Source organism: Heteronotia binoei, chromosome 2 (assembly GCF_032191835.1).
Source record: "Heteronotia binoei isolate CCM8104 ecotype False Entrance Well chromosome 2, APGP_CSIRO_Hbin_v1, whole genome shotgun sequence".
NCBI lineage: Eukaryota > Metazoa > Chordata > Lepidosauria > Squamata > Gekkonidae > Heteronotia > Heteronotia binoei.
In genome coordinates, this window is record NC_083224.1 from 92518339 (window position 1) to 92533949 (window position 15611).

At 40.8% G+C, this 15611-nt stretch overlaps 1 protein-coding gene across 1 annotated transcript; it reads left to right on the forward strand.

The window, feature by feature from the left end:
- The first annotated feature begins 1128 nt into the window (after window positions 1-1128).
- Window positions 1129-13793, forward strand: PROK1 (prokineticin 1). The gene is made up of 3 exons (XM_060233296.1): window positions 1129-1379; window positions 12212-12337; window positions 13345-13793. The coding sequence occupies exons 1-3, from the start codon at window positions 1308-1310 to the stop codon at window positions 13462-13464; spliced, it is 318 nt and encodes a 105-aa protein (XP_060089279.1). The 5' UTR covers window positions 1129-1307; the 3' UTR covers window positions 13465-13793.
- The last annotated feature ends 1818 nt before the right edge of the window (window positions 13794-15611 follow it).

Here is a 15611-nt window from a genome sequence, read left to right on the forward strand (position 1 = left end):
TGTATCTGAACCAAACTGATATTTATAGTTATTATTTCTTTAAAAATATACTCAGTACCTAAAAGTTCATGTAAATAACTTGGCATGTTCAAGTTTCCCTATGTTTGGATTGCAATTTGTGAGATTCCCCCCCCCATGTCATTCATTTTCCCCCAAATGTTCAAAATTATCCATAATAGGATAATAAATACTTTGTGAATGCACATTCTCACAGTGTTTTCTCCACCCGTTGTCCATCATCATTAGCCACCCTGAGCCTGCCTTTGGCGGGGGAGGGCGGGATACAAAAATAAATTTATTATTATTATTATTATTATTATTATTATTATTATTATTATTATTATTATTATTATTATTATTATTATTATTATTATCTTCACACAGTTTACAAAATACACTTTGCTTGTTGCAGTATGGCTTGGTGGGGAGGAAAAACAGCATGGCTTATCTTTTTCATATTTTGTCTATTTTGCTCATTTTGTCTGCCTGAGATAGTGTGTTTGGATGGATTGCAAAATATTATACATTCTTGCATTTCCATCCAGGAACTGTGCCATCAAGTTCTCATCCTGAAAGTTCTGACTATACAATAACTCAAGGAATGCTGTCAATTGTGCAAGACAGCAGCACATATACCTGAGATATAGCTGGTCTTAAATGAGATGTGATCTGACCACAGTGACTCAGAAGAACATCCAATCCATTTAAATTATTGCCATTTATTAGCAGTGGTTGCTCAGTCAGCCACATGTTGAATGTCATTCCTGTACAGCTGCATAACTACTGGAAATATGAAGTGATATGAGGAGATGACCAAATTGATACTATAAAAAAGGAAGTTTGATTTTCACGCATCTTTCTTGCAAAATTCACATAACTGAAAAAATTCATATGTAAAAATAATTAGAACTACATGAATCCAACTGCTACATTATATGTAGGCCATCAACATTGCATTAAAAAAACCCACCCACAAAACATATGTGTGTTCTACTTTTATGCCAAATAAACCTTGTAAAGAACCAAGTCTGACTGTCCCCTCCTCATATTTTATGCTATAGTTTCAATTCTCCTCCTGTGATCTCTGGGATCATCATAGCAAGTGTCACATCAGCAACAGAGACAAACTAGTGGCTGAGATGTTAAATAGAGAGCCAGGAGAGGGGGAAGTGATCAGATCTCATAGAGAACCCAGCAAGGCAGGAAAGAGGAGAAAAGACTTGCAGCATCACAGTGATTGTAACTGTGACATGAGAGAGAGATCCTGAGAAAAACGAAGAGGACGAATACTGATCATCTCAAGCATCATGAAAAAAGTTATCCAAGTCTTGTGCTTCTCTCTCTTAATAACCTTATGCAAGTGTGCTGTGATCACTGGGGTAAGTTGCTTTCATTTCCCTTTCTTGTCTAATTGTTGGAGAAGTCTGACCATGCATGGGGAACTAAACATTTGTAATGAAGACAAACTGTGGTTATGGAAAGTCTGGAAAGAAGGAGATAAGCATCCTAATGACCTTCAGAGCAAAGATCCTGGGGCTAGTGCATTTTATAATGTAAAATATTTCAACATTCCTGTGAGAAACTGCCATTAAATATTGTTAAAATACTTTTCAGTGGCAGTTACAGAATTTGGACTGATAGGCACTAATAGGTAGGATCAATGGTAGTTATGTAATGCAGGTACATCTAACTGGATGTTTGAATCAGAATGTACAAATCAGGGTGTATGAAACATTAAATTAATCAAGGGAAATTTCAGGATGAGTTTCAGTTTGGATACCAAAATTAAATTGTTAATTTATTTACAAATAAAAAAGCACATCTGGAAATTCATTATATAAAAAACAATTTATGCTCCTGCAAATAAAAAAAAATATATAGCCATAAAAACAGCAAGTCAGCTACTGTATTCTAGTTCTCTTGCAACACTTGTGCTGTTCTGAGTTTTTGACAAAGTCTCAGGTCCTGAATGTATGGAAGGTCATGGAAAATTTTGCTTTATTCAAAAGGGTATTTTTAACACCCTTGGACTCAAGAAAAAAAAAATCCAAATGTAACCCTCTGGTTAGATACAAATTCAAGTGTTTAATACACATAAGCAGATCAAATAATGTTTTATTTTAATTTTTCTTTTTAAATTTGGGTTAAGAACCTACCTGTGCTAGCAACATTGGATAGTAAAAGTTGCTTTATTTCTTTGTCATATGATTATCTTTTTCCATTCTCACTAGAAACACATACTTAATGTCACATACTTCTTTTGGGACAAGAAGTTTCTAGCTTTATCAGTTTTATTTCTAACATAAGATTGCCTAGAAAAATTGATGGGAAGAACTGAATGCCGAACTGGTATAGATGTTGCACTTCTAAAGATTTGCATTATGTTCTTCCATATGTCAATTAATGCCTGATTTACTGACTCACAGAAGATCACAGCAGTTACTTCTGGGATAATAAAAATTCAAGCATGGGGGAAGCTCCAGAGACCTTCCATGAGTTCATGTATTATGTTACATGGCTTACATGAGTAGATCACTTAAAACAATTTGTGCATACCAGCTAAGTGCAATAAACCTGCTAAAATGCTCTGTGATTTTATGGTTGCTTACAGTGTTACTTATTAAAGTAATATGTATTTTAAAACATGGACCAGATATAGAAGGAGCCTGATGCAGTAACTCTACGTGGTAAAAAAAATAATCAATTGAGTCTGTAGCCCTATGCATATTTACTTGCAAGCCCCTTTGAACTGAATGGGATTTAGCTCCCAATATGTGTGCATAAGACTGAGCCCAGGTCACATATACATGACTAATTTTAAAGTGAAACTCAAATCCTTACCTCTAGGTGATCTTTGTTTATGATGGCAATTTATGAAATGCTACAACTGTTCAAGTATTAAAGGATAAAAAGGGGCTTACCTTTTCAGTTTTTATAATGCAGTCCAGTTACAGAACCATCAGATAGTGCTTTGGAAGGATTTTACACTTAAAACTATGCTTAGGCACTCTTCAGGCATCTCCCACAGCTGTCAAGTACAGAAATATCAAGTCATACAGCCCTCCTAGAATAATGTCATTTCAAACCGTATATGAAGAAGAAGATAAGAAGATATTGGATTTATATCCCGCCCTCCACTCCGAAGAGTCTCAGAGCGGCTCACAATCTCCTTTACCTTCCTCCCCCACAACAGACACCCTGTGAGGTGGGTGGGGCTGGAGAGGGCTCTCACAGCAGCTGCCCTTTCAAGGACAACCTCTGCCAGGGCTATGGCTGACCCAAGGCCATGCTAGCAGGTGCAAGTGGAGGAGTGGGGAATAAAACCCGGTTCTCCCAGATAAGAGTCCGCACACTTAACCACTACACCAAACTGGCTCTACACCAAACTGGCTATGAAAGATTACATGTACCAATGTCCGCCCATTTTTTTAAAAATCTGCAGATATTAAACTATCAGACTCTTAGAATCCTTTTCCTTGACATGCTAACAACTTCTGCTTCTCTAGAGAAGTTTCAGTTCATTTGTTGTCTGAGTGACACCCATTCCCTCACACCACTAGTCAATGAAGCAGCAAGGCTTTTGTGACGATCACCCCAAACCTAAGAAACTGGCTCCAGGAGCCAATTTTGTTGCAACTCCCACATGTAAACGCAACAAAACTCACACCCAAGTTTCCTGTCTTGACATAGTTCTGTCAACAGGAGAATAAATACCCCTTGTCCACCACAAAGGCAGGATGAGCACAGAGTGACAGCAGGAAAACAAACCACAAATACAGCAATCATACATAATGAAAAACCATAGTTAAAACTACCTGTGGTTAACAAACCAGCTTCAGATCTAGTATGAGGTACTGAACCATTCATAGTTAATATGATGGTATGAGAAGATGATCAATTAGCTATTACTTGAATTAAAGTATGGTTTTTCATTATATGTGAACCAAGCCACTGCATTCTAATATGTTTGCACTGGATTCTTTTTTCTAAGAATACAATATTTATCGGATACCTATTAAGTTGAAAGGAAAGTGTCACAAAAGAGTGTTTCCTTTCAAAGCTTGAAATGTTTATTTGTTACAAATAGTCTTTAATGGTGAGTCAAAGCCTTTTACAGTGCAATCCTATGCAAAGTTACTCCAATCTAAAATGATTGAAATCAGTGATTTAACTAAACAAAATATGAACCAAAACCTTCTCTTTGTTAATATAAAACCTGAAAAATGAACCATATCCTTACTTGAAAAGGGGTTTGATCTACTATACACAGTGGCTGCTATTTGCTTGAGCTATTTAATTCGCTGATTCTGTGTCTGCTTAGCACATGGGAAATCATTTTACTTGTACGCTGTATTGTATAGGAAGCACTGGAGAAAGCTGATAGTGGTGTACTTCCCCCTCCTCTGGCAATAGGCAGCAATGCCACTGGGGTGAACAGACAAAGGCAGGCATTTTGTTTGCATCCCCAGTGGGGGAAATGCCAGGGAACACTAGCATTTAGAACTATACAGGGAAGCTGCAGTGGCTCAGAGGTTGTGGTCCCATGTCCCATTCATTCCCTTTCAATTTTTTTTAAAGATCTACATATCCTAGCTATATATAATGTATACTTCCATCCTAAGGGAAAGGAGGGAATCCTCATCCATGGATTGTCACAGAGCAAGTAGAAGGATTGTGTGATGGTTCTGCAAACTGTGTCTTCATCTGATTCCATTCCTTGCATATTCAGTACAGAGATGATCCCATGTTTCTACTAAATGTGATGCCTGTCTGATGGGATTGTAGTTATTATTTGTATTCTATTTGTGCCTTCTGTGCCATGCTACTAGCTTTGTTGGGTCAACAAGTCCCTCCCTCAGTCAACCTTGGCTATAAAAAAGGACTGCTTATCAGTCTGACTTTTGTCAGAGAGGATCTTTGTGTATAAAGGGTACAATGGAGAGATTTTCAGCCCTCTTGGGATGGATGGGGGATTGCAGCTGGAATATTTCCTATTGAAACCAACAGAAACACAATACTAATTGAATAGCTGAAACAAATAGCTTTAATAACAGATATAATGAAACCATATGAGAATTTTTTTTAAAGAAAAAACAAGCAAAAATTAAAATGAATTCATTTGCTCATCCCTATTATCAAGTACAACCATTTCAACAACAATTTAACACTGCCTCCCCAACAAAATAACAAACCCAACAAGGAAGGAACTGTCAAACCTTGAATTCTAATAACTAAGTGCTGATAGCTTCATTCTTGATAGATTATTTCCTGTTCCCTAAATACTTCTAATGGTTTCAGCATGAGAACTCATGAATAGGCTTGGCAGGATTTGATTTGTATTTGTTTAGCATTTCCCTGAATAAGACTGATGCTTATTTTTCCCTTGTCTTTACTTAATTTAAACTGTTTCAATTTTAACAGATGTAGGAAATGGCATTATTATGTATTTGTCCTGACTTTTATCTATTTAAATCATGACAGCTGTAGCATGTGAGTCAGACATTTTTTGTATGATAGTGTCAGTAAATATTTTAAAATGATTAACCCCTGTTAGTGCCACTACTGTAAAACACTAGCAGGAAAAAATTACAATAATAAAAAATAATGGTTGGAAGCAATCTTCGGATATCTCACCCAAGTCATTAATAAATAGCAGGATCCATTCTGCCTTTACAGGGTAGCCTACATTTGTCAGCTTATTATGTTCCATAAGCAAAGATCAGAGGTGACCAAGCTATCCAAAAAGAAGTTATTGAAGAACAGATAATGAAGTTTAATATGATCACAGCATCCTCTGGGTTTAGCTTGACCCTGGCATGTCAAGTCTTTGTTAAGAATCAGCAAATGGTAGTCTGGTGGGCCTCATCACAAATAGATCCATTGTTGAAAAGCTCCCACTTTGCCATTCAAATCATCTCATGTATTTGCAGTATTAATGTTCTTCATTGTGGAGATGAAGGAAGCATTAAACTCTGCCTAGTAAAGGGATGTGAGGGTTTTCCCTTGCTGTTCTCTTATCTCCATTAATTTTCTTGCCAAAACACCACCCCGACCTTCAGCCTATTCCACTTCTCTCCAGTACTTCTGCCTACCATCGTCCCAGAGTCTTCCAGATAAACTGAGAAGAGATAGGGAGGGCGAGGAGGCCCTATTCTCAGTTATCTGCTGCTGTACGTGCTACTATTGAGATGAGAAGAGAAAAGGCCAGAACTTTCACTCCTGATAGAAACAACAGTAAAGCAGAACTAAACCAGCACATTCTCCCACTGGTATACTTGCTTAAACACATGCAGCTGCCTTTTATTGGGTAAGATTGCTGGTCTATCATGGGCAGTATTGTCTGCTCTGACTAGTAGTGGCTCTCCAGGGTCTCAGGGGGAAGTCTTTTATGTCCTCTCTTATTGATCCTCAGAACTGGAGATACCAGGGATTGAAACTGCTGGGTCATGACCATTGTTTGATATTTGCTGAGTATGCTAGCAGCCTTTATCATGCTGATCAAACTAGGGCTACAGTAAGCATTCCTTCTGAATTATCATACATTTGCATATGAGAATGTACAGTATTATGCAACATGTATGAATGATCTTAATCCCTGTACATGTGCAAGTATTATCAGATATATGGCACCACTCTTGGTACAAGAAAACAGAAAATACCCACAGCTCCTTATTCAATCTGACAATGGAGTGAGGTTAGGAAACCTTGACCAATGAGGTTGTGGCTGCATTAGCAAAAATCTGGGGGTGGAGCCAGGAGACATTGGGGGTGGAGCCATAAGCAGAGTTGTGACAAGCACAATTGAACTCCAAAGGAAGTTCTGGCCATCACATTTAAGGGGACCACATTCCTTTTTAATGTCTTCCCTACATTAGAAATAATAAAGGATAGGGGCACCTTCTTTTGGGGCTCATAAAATTGGACCCCGTAGTCCAATCTTTTTGAAATGTGGAGAGGGTTTTGAGGAGACTCATCAGATGCTACGCTGAAAATTTGGTACCTCTACCTCAAAAAACCACCCCTCCACAACCCCAGATATTCCGGAATTAATTCTCCATTATACCCTATGGTCCAGCAGACATTTCCCTCCCTCCCCCGCCCCCCGTTTCTGATGACCCTGAAGTTCTGGAGGGCCTCCAAATTGGGGCTCCCCTGCCCCCACCTGGGGATTGGCACCTCTACTCACGAGTTGCTGAACTTTCAAGTTTTTCACAGTAACACAGGGCAACCAAAGGTTCAAGTTTACCTTCACAGTATGCAAACGACCTCTGCAAGGATTGTGCAACAAACAGAGGGTCTGGGCTCCTTTCACAGCCATGTCATTCTGCCTCTCCCCCCCCCCCGCTCCCCTTCACCCTTAAAGACGCAGACACACCATCCAAAGAAGAAGGCTTTCTCAAGTAGAGACTGAAGCCTCTGGAGGGGGAAAGGCACATGATGGCTGTGGGGACAAGGCTTCCCCACCGCCGGCCAGCTGACTGGGGGCGGGAAGGAGCCTGGGAAAATTGAGAACCCCCGCTGGGACCTGGGGATTGGCAAGCCTACTTGCCAGGGGTGCCTTGGATAATGTCTCCCTGCTTCCTGAGTGTAGGATGCATCTAAGGTCAACCAGCAAGCTTCATCTTCAGAGTGGTAATTTGAATGAGTCTCATATCCTACCAAAAATGAAGATAATGGCTCTGAAAACTGTGCTTTTTTAAGCTCATGGGTAATATCTCATGCTGAAACAAGTCCATCGTAAAAAACACAAGTGCAGGATGCATTTCCTCAACACTGGTCTCCTTTCTTCACTTTCTGGAATAGGAATTTTCCTCTCAAATGTGTAAGGAAAGAAGTATTGGATTGAACTGAAGGAGGAGTAATGGACATTTTATATATTTCTAGACTGAATGGGTAGTGTGGAAGTAGGGTTGCCAATCTCTAGCTGGGAATCCAAAAAACAACTGTATCAGAAATACAAAACACTTATAACAAATTTACAAAAATCTCTATTATAAATGTGCAAAAAGCCTCCATACATTCATTCCAATATAATAAATTGCATAAAGAACATAAAGTCCCAAACAAAGGAATACAGTTCCAAAGGATGACTCTGAAAAATTTCAAAAGGTCTATGAAGAGTAATACTACTCAAAAGTAAATCCCAAACGAAGTCCTTCCACTGATGTTGGCTTCCGAAGGAAAAATCTTGCCTTCACACGATCACCGGCTTTAATCACATTCTGCTGCGTTGCAGCTTCTTCACAAGCCAATTTACAAAGTCCTCAGACCAGCTTCTCTCACACACCCATCTTACATATTTTAAATGACGGCTAGCCGTCATTACCCATGAGCTTAAAAAAGCACCCACCATTCTCCCTCGTAATGATGCATATGGTGACGCTGCGAATGCTTTTCTCGCTACCGCCCGCAATGGCACCTTGGGCCTCTTTTTTTAAAAAACCTGCATACCGTTTGCGTTACAACGCAATTTCGGGCCATCTCTGAAGCATCATTCCGATTAAATGCCATGTTATTGAGAAATCGCTTGCTGCTCATTGCTGCTGAGCCGCAATGGTGCCTTGCGATTTTTTTTTTAAAAGACTGCAGACCTTTTGCGTTGCAACGTAATTTCAGGTCATCGCCCGCCGCTTCTGCAGTATCATTCCAATATATGCTATTTTGAAATCAATTTCTACTCATTGCCACTGAACATATGAACATATGAACATATGAAACTGCCTTATACTGAATCAGACCCTTGGTCCATCAAAGTCAGTATTGTCTTCTCAGACTGGCAGCGGCTCTCCAGGGTCTCAAGCTGAGGTTTTTCACACCTGTTTGCCTGGACCCTTTTTTTGGAGATGCCGGGGATTGAACCTGGGACCTTCTGCTTCCCAAGCAGATGCTCTACCACTGAGCCACCGTCCCTCCCTTTGCATCGCCTTGTGAATGTTTTAAAATAATTTTAATCTTGCTTATTTCAATGTTTTGACTCATCCAACCATGCATGAAGCACATATGTTGCTGTCTAGCTTCTTGTTTCACCCTCAAAATTCCTTCTTTTTATTGGGCTCTACAAATTTTGGTGCGTCGTGCTTTGTTAATGTTTCCCTGAATTCTGCCCCCACCAGGTAATTAGCAATCATGGCATCTCTTTCCAGCCAGAGCGTGCCATCTCCTGCGTTTGCGACGCGAGGAGATTAGCTTGTTGGTCAATGAAAACACTGTCTTCATTGAAGAGGAGGAATGCAGATTCCGGCCACGGTGTTTTTGTCCTCAGAGAGTGTGCAAGGAAGTAATTATCACAGAGATTGTTGAAGACAGAGATATTGCCATTATTCCAAAACAGTATGCCTACTGCTCCATGCACCCTCTGACATCTGTTTGTGAGCATGCTTGAGATAAAAGGTTAAGAAAATATGGTGTTCCTTGAGCTTTGTTTCTTCAGAATCCCCACCCCCCCAAATTCAAGCAGTGGTGGCCAAATACCTATGACCAATAAGAACGCAGACAGAGAGCGAAGTGCCTATTGGTTATGCTATAGCGTAACCACGCATGCAACCAAAAAGAAAAAGAAAGGGGCAGAATTAGATGCCCAGAAAAAGGGGGAAAGGAGCAAAATTTGAGAAGGATTAGTCAATGTGGAACCATTTGCTCCGGACAACACACCAAAGTTGAGGCGGTAGTGCGGAAACAAAATTTGATCTGGGGGAAAATAGACCCGCGGCACATGAGAAGCAAACAGACCAGTGCGGAAAAGATCTGTGTATTCTCTGGCATGCTTCACCTTAAATGGCTTAATTCTAATTTTTACAATATGCTACTTAATATACTTCATTCTACTTATTTTATTGAGGACCAACACTAATTTCAAAGAAGCCAATAATTAGCCTCTAAACAAGAACACATACGTTCTTGTCTACTACCATAGTCCAGAGGGATTCTCAAAGTGTGTTCAGGAACTTGGACACACTAGCAGCAGTCCCCAACCTTTTCGACACCAGGGACCGGTTTTGTGGAAGATAATTTTTCCATGGACCGGAGTGTGGGGGGGAGGGCAATGGTTTTGGGATGATACAATTGTGCATTTTATTTCTACTAGTTTTGTGTAATGGTTAAGTGCACAGACTCCTATCTAGGAGAACCAGGTTTGATTCCCCACTCCTCCACTAGCAGTTGCTGGAATGGCCTTGGGTCAGCTCCATCTCTCACAGAGTTATCCTTGGAAAGGGCTGTCAGAGCTTTCTCAGCCCCACCTACATTACAGGGTGTCTGTTGTAGGGGAGGAAGATAAAGGAGATTCTAAGCCACTCTGAGACTCTGAGATTCAGAGTGGAGAGTGGGATATAAATCCAATGTCATCATTATCTTCTTCTTTTTCTTACATTGTAATATATAATAAAATAATTATACAACTCATGGCCCAGTTATTAACAGGCCACTACCGGTCCTGGTCCACAGATTGGGGGTTGGGGACCCCTGCACTAGTGCATATGGCTTTTGATTTTGGGTGTTTTCCCACAGAGCTTACCTCGGAGTGACGTCCCTCTTCACCACGCAGCCGCGTCTGCGCGGATTTTCTACCAACTGCTCCGCATAACCAGGAAGTGCCGGACCTTTTGCGTCGCAGATGTAAACCGCTAAAAACCAGTTTACGTTAGCGATGCAAAAGCCGCGGCTCTTCCTGGTTATGTGGAGCAGTTGGTGGGAAATCCGCGCAGATGCTGCGTGGTGAAGAGGGACGTCGCTCCGAGGTAAGCTCTGTGGGAAAACGCCCTTTCTTTCTTTGAGCAACAGTCTTTTCAGAGCATCTACAAACTCACCTACAAACTCCTACCTTGATCTATACAAGAGACAGGCAGCAATAACACTGGTTTTAAGATAGTAAAAAATCCTATAGGACAGGGATGTCAGACATGCAGTTTGGGGGCCAAATCAGGCCCTCAGAAGGCTCCTATCAGGGCTCCGAGCAACTAGGCATCATCTGCTTCCTTCTTCATAACGGCTTGCTATATCTTGCTTCCTTCTGCATAACGGCCTGTTTTGCAAGGCTTGCTCAATTGCACAGGAGCTACAGAGCAAAACCTCTATTTTCTTCATTGGCTGAGGCTCTTCCGTTGGGAAGAAAGGGGGGAGGAATAGCTTGCTTTGGCAGGCTCTCTCAATTGCATAACAGAACTACTGAGCCAACCCTCTCTTCCTTCTATTGACTGAGGCTCCTCTCCCCCAGACCCTTGGAGAAGGAAGGAAAGAGCCAGAGCTTCCTTTGCCCAGTTCCCTGGATCCCATGGGAGAAATACAAAGAAAGCATCTTTAAGACCAATGAGTGCTAAAATTTTAAGCATGTTTTAAGTTTTTTAAAAATATATATATTTGTGTTTGTCTGTGTTCTTCATAAAATTTATGTCTCTGCTATCTAATCTTAAATAGATACACACATGGCCCGGCCCAACATGACTCATCCCAACCATGGTCCGGCCCAACAAGGTCTCACTTATGTCAGATCTGGCCCTCATTACAAATGAGTTCGACACCCCTGTTATAGGGTGTCCAGTGCTCATTGTGTGGTTTTATACATTGTACTCTACACTTCCAAAGCAATCAGAAAGCACTGACTTTCTGCCTTTTTCATCCCATATATTTTCTTAAATTAATTTATAAACTTCTTTTAGTAAATAAAATAAAATCCCAAGGCCATTTACAGCACAGTAAAATACCATAATACTATGTTGTTCAGTCAAGCTATAACATAAACAGGCTATTGTGTATGTCATAATTATCTAATGTTTATTAGAAACTTGTTTATGGAGGTCACTCAGGAAGAAACTAGATACTTGCTTTTTTAAAGAGTTGAATCCAGGTTTCCTGCTGCCACTTGGGTTCCCTGTAGCCACACAGCAGCTGTGGGAAATGGCTATTAAAAATAAAGCAAAGTTCTTCGAGGTTTGAAACTTTGCTGCAGTGGGTTGGAAGAGCTCCTGCCTCCCCGCCCCCCCCCCCCCCGGTTATTTTCCACTCTGAAACAGTGCTGGAGAGAGGTTTTTGCTGCTCCATGTGGAGTATTCTGGGATCCTGGATCCATCTCTAAAGAAAAGCAAACATTTCGTTTGGATATATGATCTGCTGATATATCTGTTTCCCCACCATTTTATTTCTCTCAGTCTTACTTGCTTTCTTAATGTTTTAATTTTTTTTGGCTAATTGCCCCTGCTGTGGTGCTTCCTTCTAGGCCTGTGAGAGGGATCTCCAGTGTGGAGGTCGGACATGCTGTGCCATCAGCTTGTGGCTCCGCGGGCTCCGGATGTGCACCCCATTAGGGCAAGAGGGAGATGAATGCCACCCCATTAGTCACAAGGTATCCATAGATGGCTTTTCCTGACATTAACACTAGCCAGTTCCAACTGCTCTGGTTCTAGTTTCTGTGGCTGAAGAGCTATTTAACTTGGAGAATGGCTCCTTAAGTGAAAAGAAAAGTTTCAGTGCTGCTGAGAGTGATACGATACAGGCCACTATTACAACTGTTCTGTGCCTAAACTGAGAAATGAGATATAGTAAGGAAGATTCCTAGATATTTAATTCAATTTCTTGGGCAAGGCTTAAGACAATTTTTCATTGTGTTCCTGTCTTATTTTCATTGCACGCAGCCTCCCACTTGTGGAAGCTTACAGAAAAATATGTTATTCGGACTATATACATGTAATTAGTCCAACCAGCATCTAGCAGTCATTTGTGTGATCCTTCAGTTCTTCATGTGCCATATAAATCATACTACTTTATTTCAAACACATTTCAGTGAGCCTGGAAGGTTAGATGTGGAGGTTATGAAAGGCCAGCAAATGGGCTACTGTAAAGTAAAAATGAACCTCTACTGCTGTAATTATCAGAAACAATCACAGTACATAGCAAGTTGTTTACCATGGGAGTGGGTTCCTTTGTTCTGAATGATTCCTTTGTTCTGCCCCAAGGAACCTTGATTTTTGGCCTGTGAATAGCAGTTGCTGAGGACAACAGGCAGAAATTTTGCTATCTATGCCCAGTTTTCAGACCCTCTAAGGTAATCAGGTTAGTCACAATGGAAATCAGGATATATGATTAGATAAACTGATTCAGTAGGACTTTTAAGATTCCTGGTTTTTAATTTAAGGACTTTTAAATGTTTCACTTGTCTTTCAATTCACTCTACATCACAATAATATTATATAGTTGCTGCTTGGTTGTGTCAGGCCACACAGATAAGAATGTCAAGATTTGGCTTAATGGCTGTTATTATCCACATTCCTTTCCTAGTTCATACTCTGTTTCCCTTGGATGCCAATGATGGTATATTGTTAACGTTCTCCGTGTTTCTGTTTTCTCTTAAAGGTTCCTTTCTTTGGAAAACGACAACATCATACCTGCCCATGCTTGCCAAATTATATATGTTCCAAATTCATTGATGGCCGATACCGATGTTCTATTGACTTCAAGAACATAGACTTTTAATAAAAAGGAAAGAGTCTCCAGGCCCTTCCTATCCCAGAATCCCCGCAGCACACATCACTTAACCACATTCTTCTGCTTCAACATTTACAAGGGCATTGAAATTCCCATCTACACAAGTATTATCCACTGACTTATCTAGGATTACAACAATGTAGGAGGTCAGTGACTTGTTTCAGTGCAAACTTCCAATAATTGCCCTTACAAACAATTAAAGGGGGTTTCAGAGTTGTAAATGTAAGCGGCATAACTGGGTAGATCTGTGTTTGTGGAAGTCTCACCAATATATTTTAAAAAGTATTTTGAAGTTCAATAAACACTATTTGAGCCCATCATATTAAAAAGCAGTGGCTCTCATACCATGCATTTCAATTGATCACATAGAAATTAATCTTTATGTGCAAAATAACTTATGTATAGGTATGCAGTTTATTTCTTCCACTGTAAGCATGGCCATTAGGCAAGTCCAATGCACTGGTTGTCCAATCCGAAGCAAGAAAGAAAATAATGCACAAAATGCTCATTTCCTTACTGAAGACTAATGAATCAAACCTTTTCATATCTTATATTTGAAAGGGGCTGTGGCTCCGTGGTAGAGCCTCTGCTTGGTAAGCAGAAAGTCCCATGTTCAATTCCAGCAGTTAAAGATCTGATAGTAAGTGTTGTGAAAGACCTCAGCCTGAGACCTTGGAGAGCTGCTGCCAGTCTAAGTAGACAATACTAACTTTATTTATTTATTTACTTATTTATTTACTTATTTATTTATTTATTTATTTATTTATTTATTTATTTAATTCGATTTTTAGCCCACCCTTCCTGTAGAACAGGCTCAGGGCAGGTTGCATCATAAAAACAATCAACAGTAACCCCCCCCCCCCAATTTAAAATATATAAAATCTAAAATTACAGAGTAACATTAGGTAGTAAAATGGCAAATTCTGCCTTAGAGACATGGCCTATTGTCCAGGTCCAGCAGGTCTTATAGCACTGGGATGGAATGAAGGGGGGGAGGCTGGTAACAAGTGACATCCACTGCCTCAGCTGAAAGCCTGGTAAAAGAGCTCTGTTTTACAGGCCCTGCAGAATTGAAGCAGATCTCACAGGGCCCAGATCTCCAGGGAGAGCTCATTCCACCAAGCAGGGGCCAGGGCCAAAAGGGTCCTGGCCCTCATTGAGGCCAGATGGATGTCTCTGGCGCTGGGTATCACCAGAAGTTGTTGGGTTGCTGATTGTAAAGACCTATGGGGCTCATACAGGGATCAAGGGTCTGATTCCATATAACAACAACAACAACAATTTTTATTTATATCCCGTCCTCCCCGCCGGAGCAGGCTCAGGGCGGCCAACAACATGATTCATACATTGGTTGTACAAAATTGAATAAAACTACATTAACAGTTTAATTAAAATTCTGATTAAATTTCTAAAATTAATAAAATGTACTAGTGCTATGTTTACTTTTATGATGGCGGTTTTCTTAACAATTTCCTTCTTCGTCAGCGAAGGCCAATCGGAAGAGGATGGGCTTGCAGGCCCTGTGGAACTGTTCAAGGTCCCGCAGGGCCCGCATTTCCTCTGGAAGTTGGTTCCATAGGCTTGGAGCCATAGAGGAGAAAGCCCGGTTACGGGTGCTTTGCAGCTTCACCTCTTTCGGTCCGGGGATGGTCAACAGGTTTTTCCCGGCTGACCTATAAGACAGTTTCATGTGTTCATTTATACATTCTGCCTAGATAAGTTCATGGACACACAACATCTAAGTCTGGATGGAAGCAGGCAGAGGATTAGGTTTCCACAGTGACAGTTAGGACATGTGTCAATTGCTGGCAGATGATCTGCTTCCATTGGTACATGTTGCTGCACGGTGGACTGTATTGTCACTTAGAATCGCTGTGACTGGAGGGCATTGCAAGGCAGTTGCAGAGGCCCATGGGCTGCCAGCTATTGAGTGAGAAGCAGCACTGGGGACAGGCAATGATGACACATTAATGGCCTGCTTCAGGCACTGCCCCTCTTATAGAAATCAGTGTGGTGCCAAAGTAGTGGCCTCTCTGCCTGTGTCTCCACCACAACCTCGTTAAGGTTAGCACACCCTCTTCTTCAGGTAGAGTTGCTCAAGGGTGAAAGTTGGTAGTTTGCCAGCAAATAGCTGC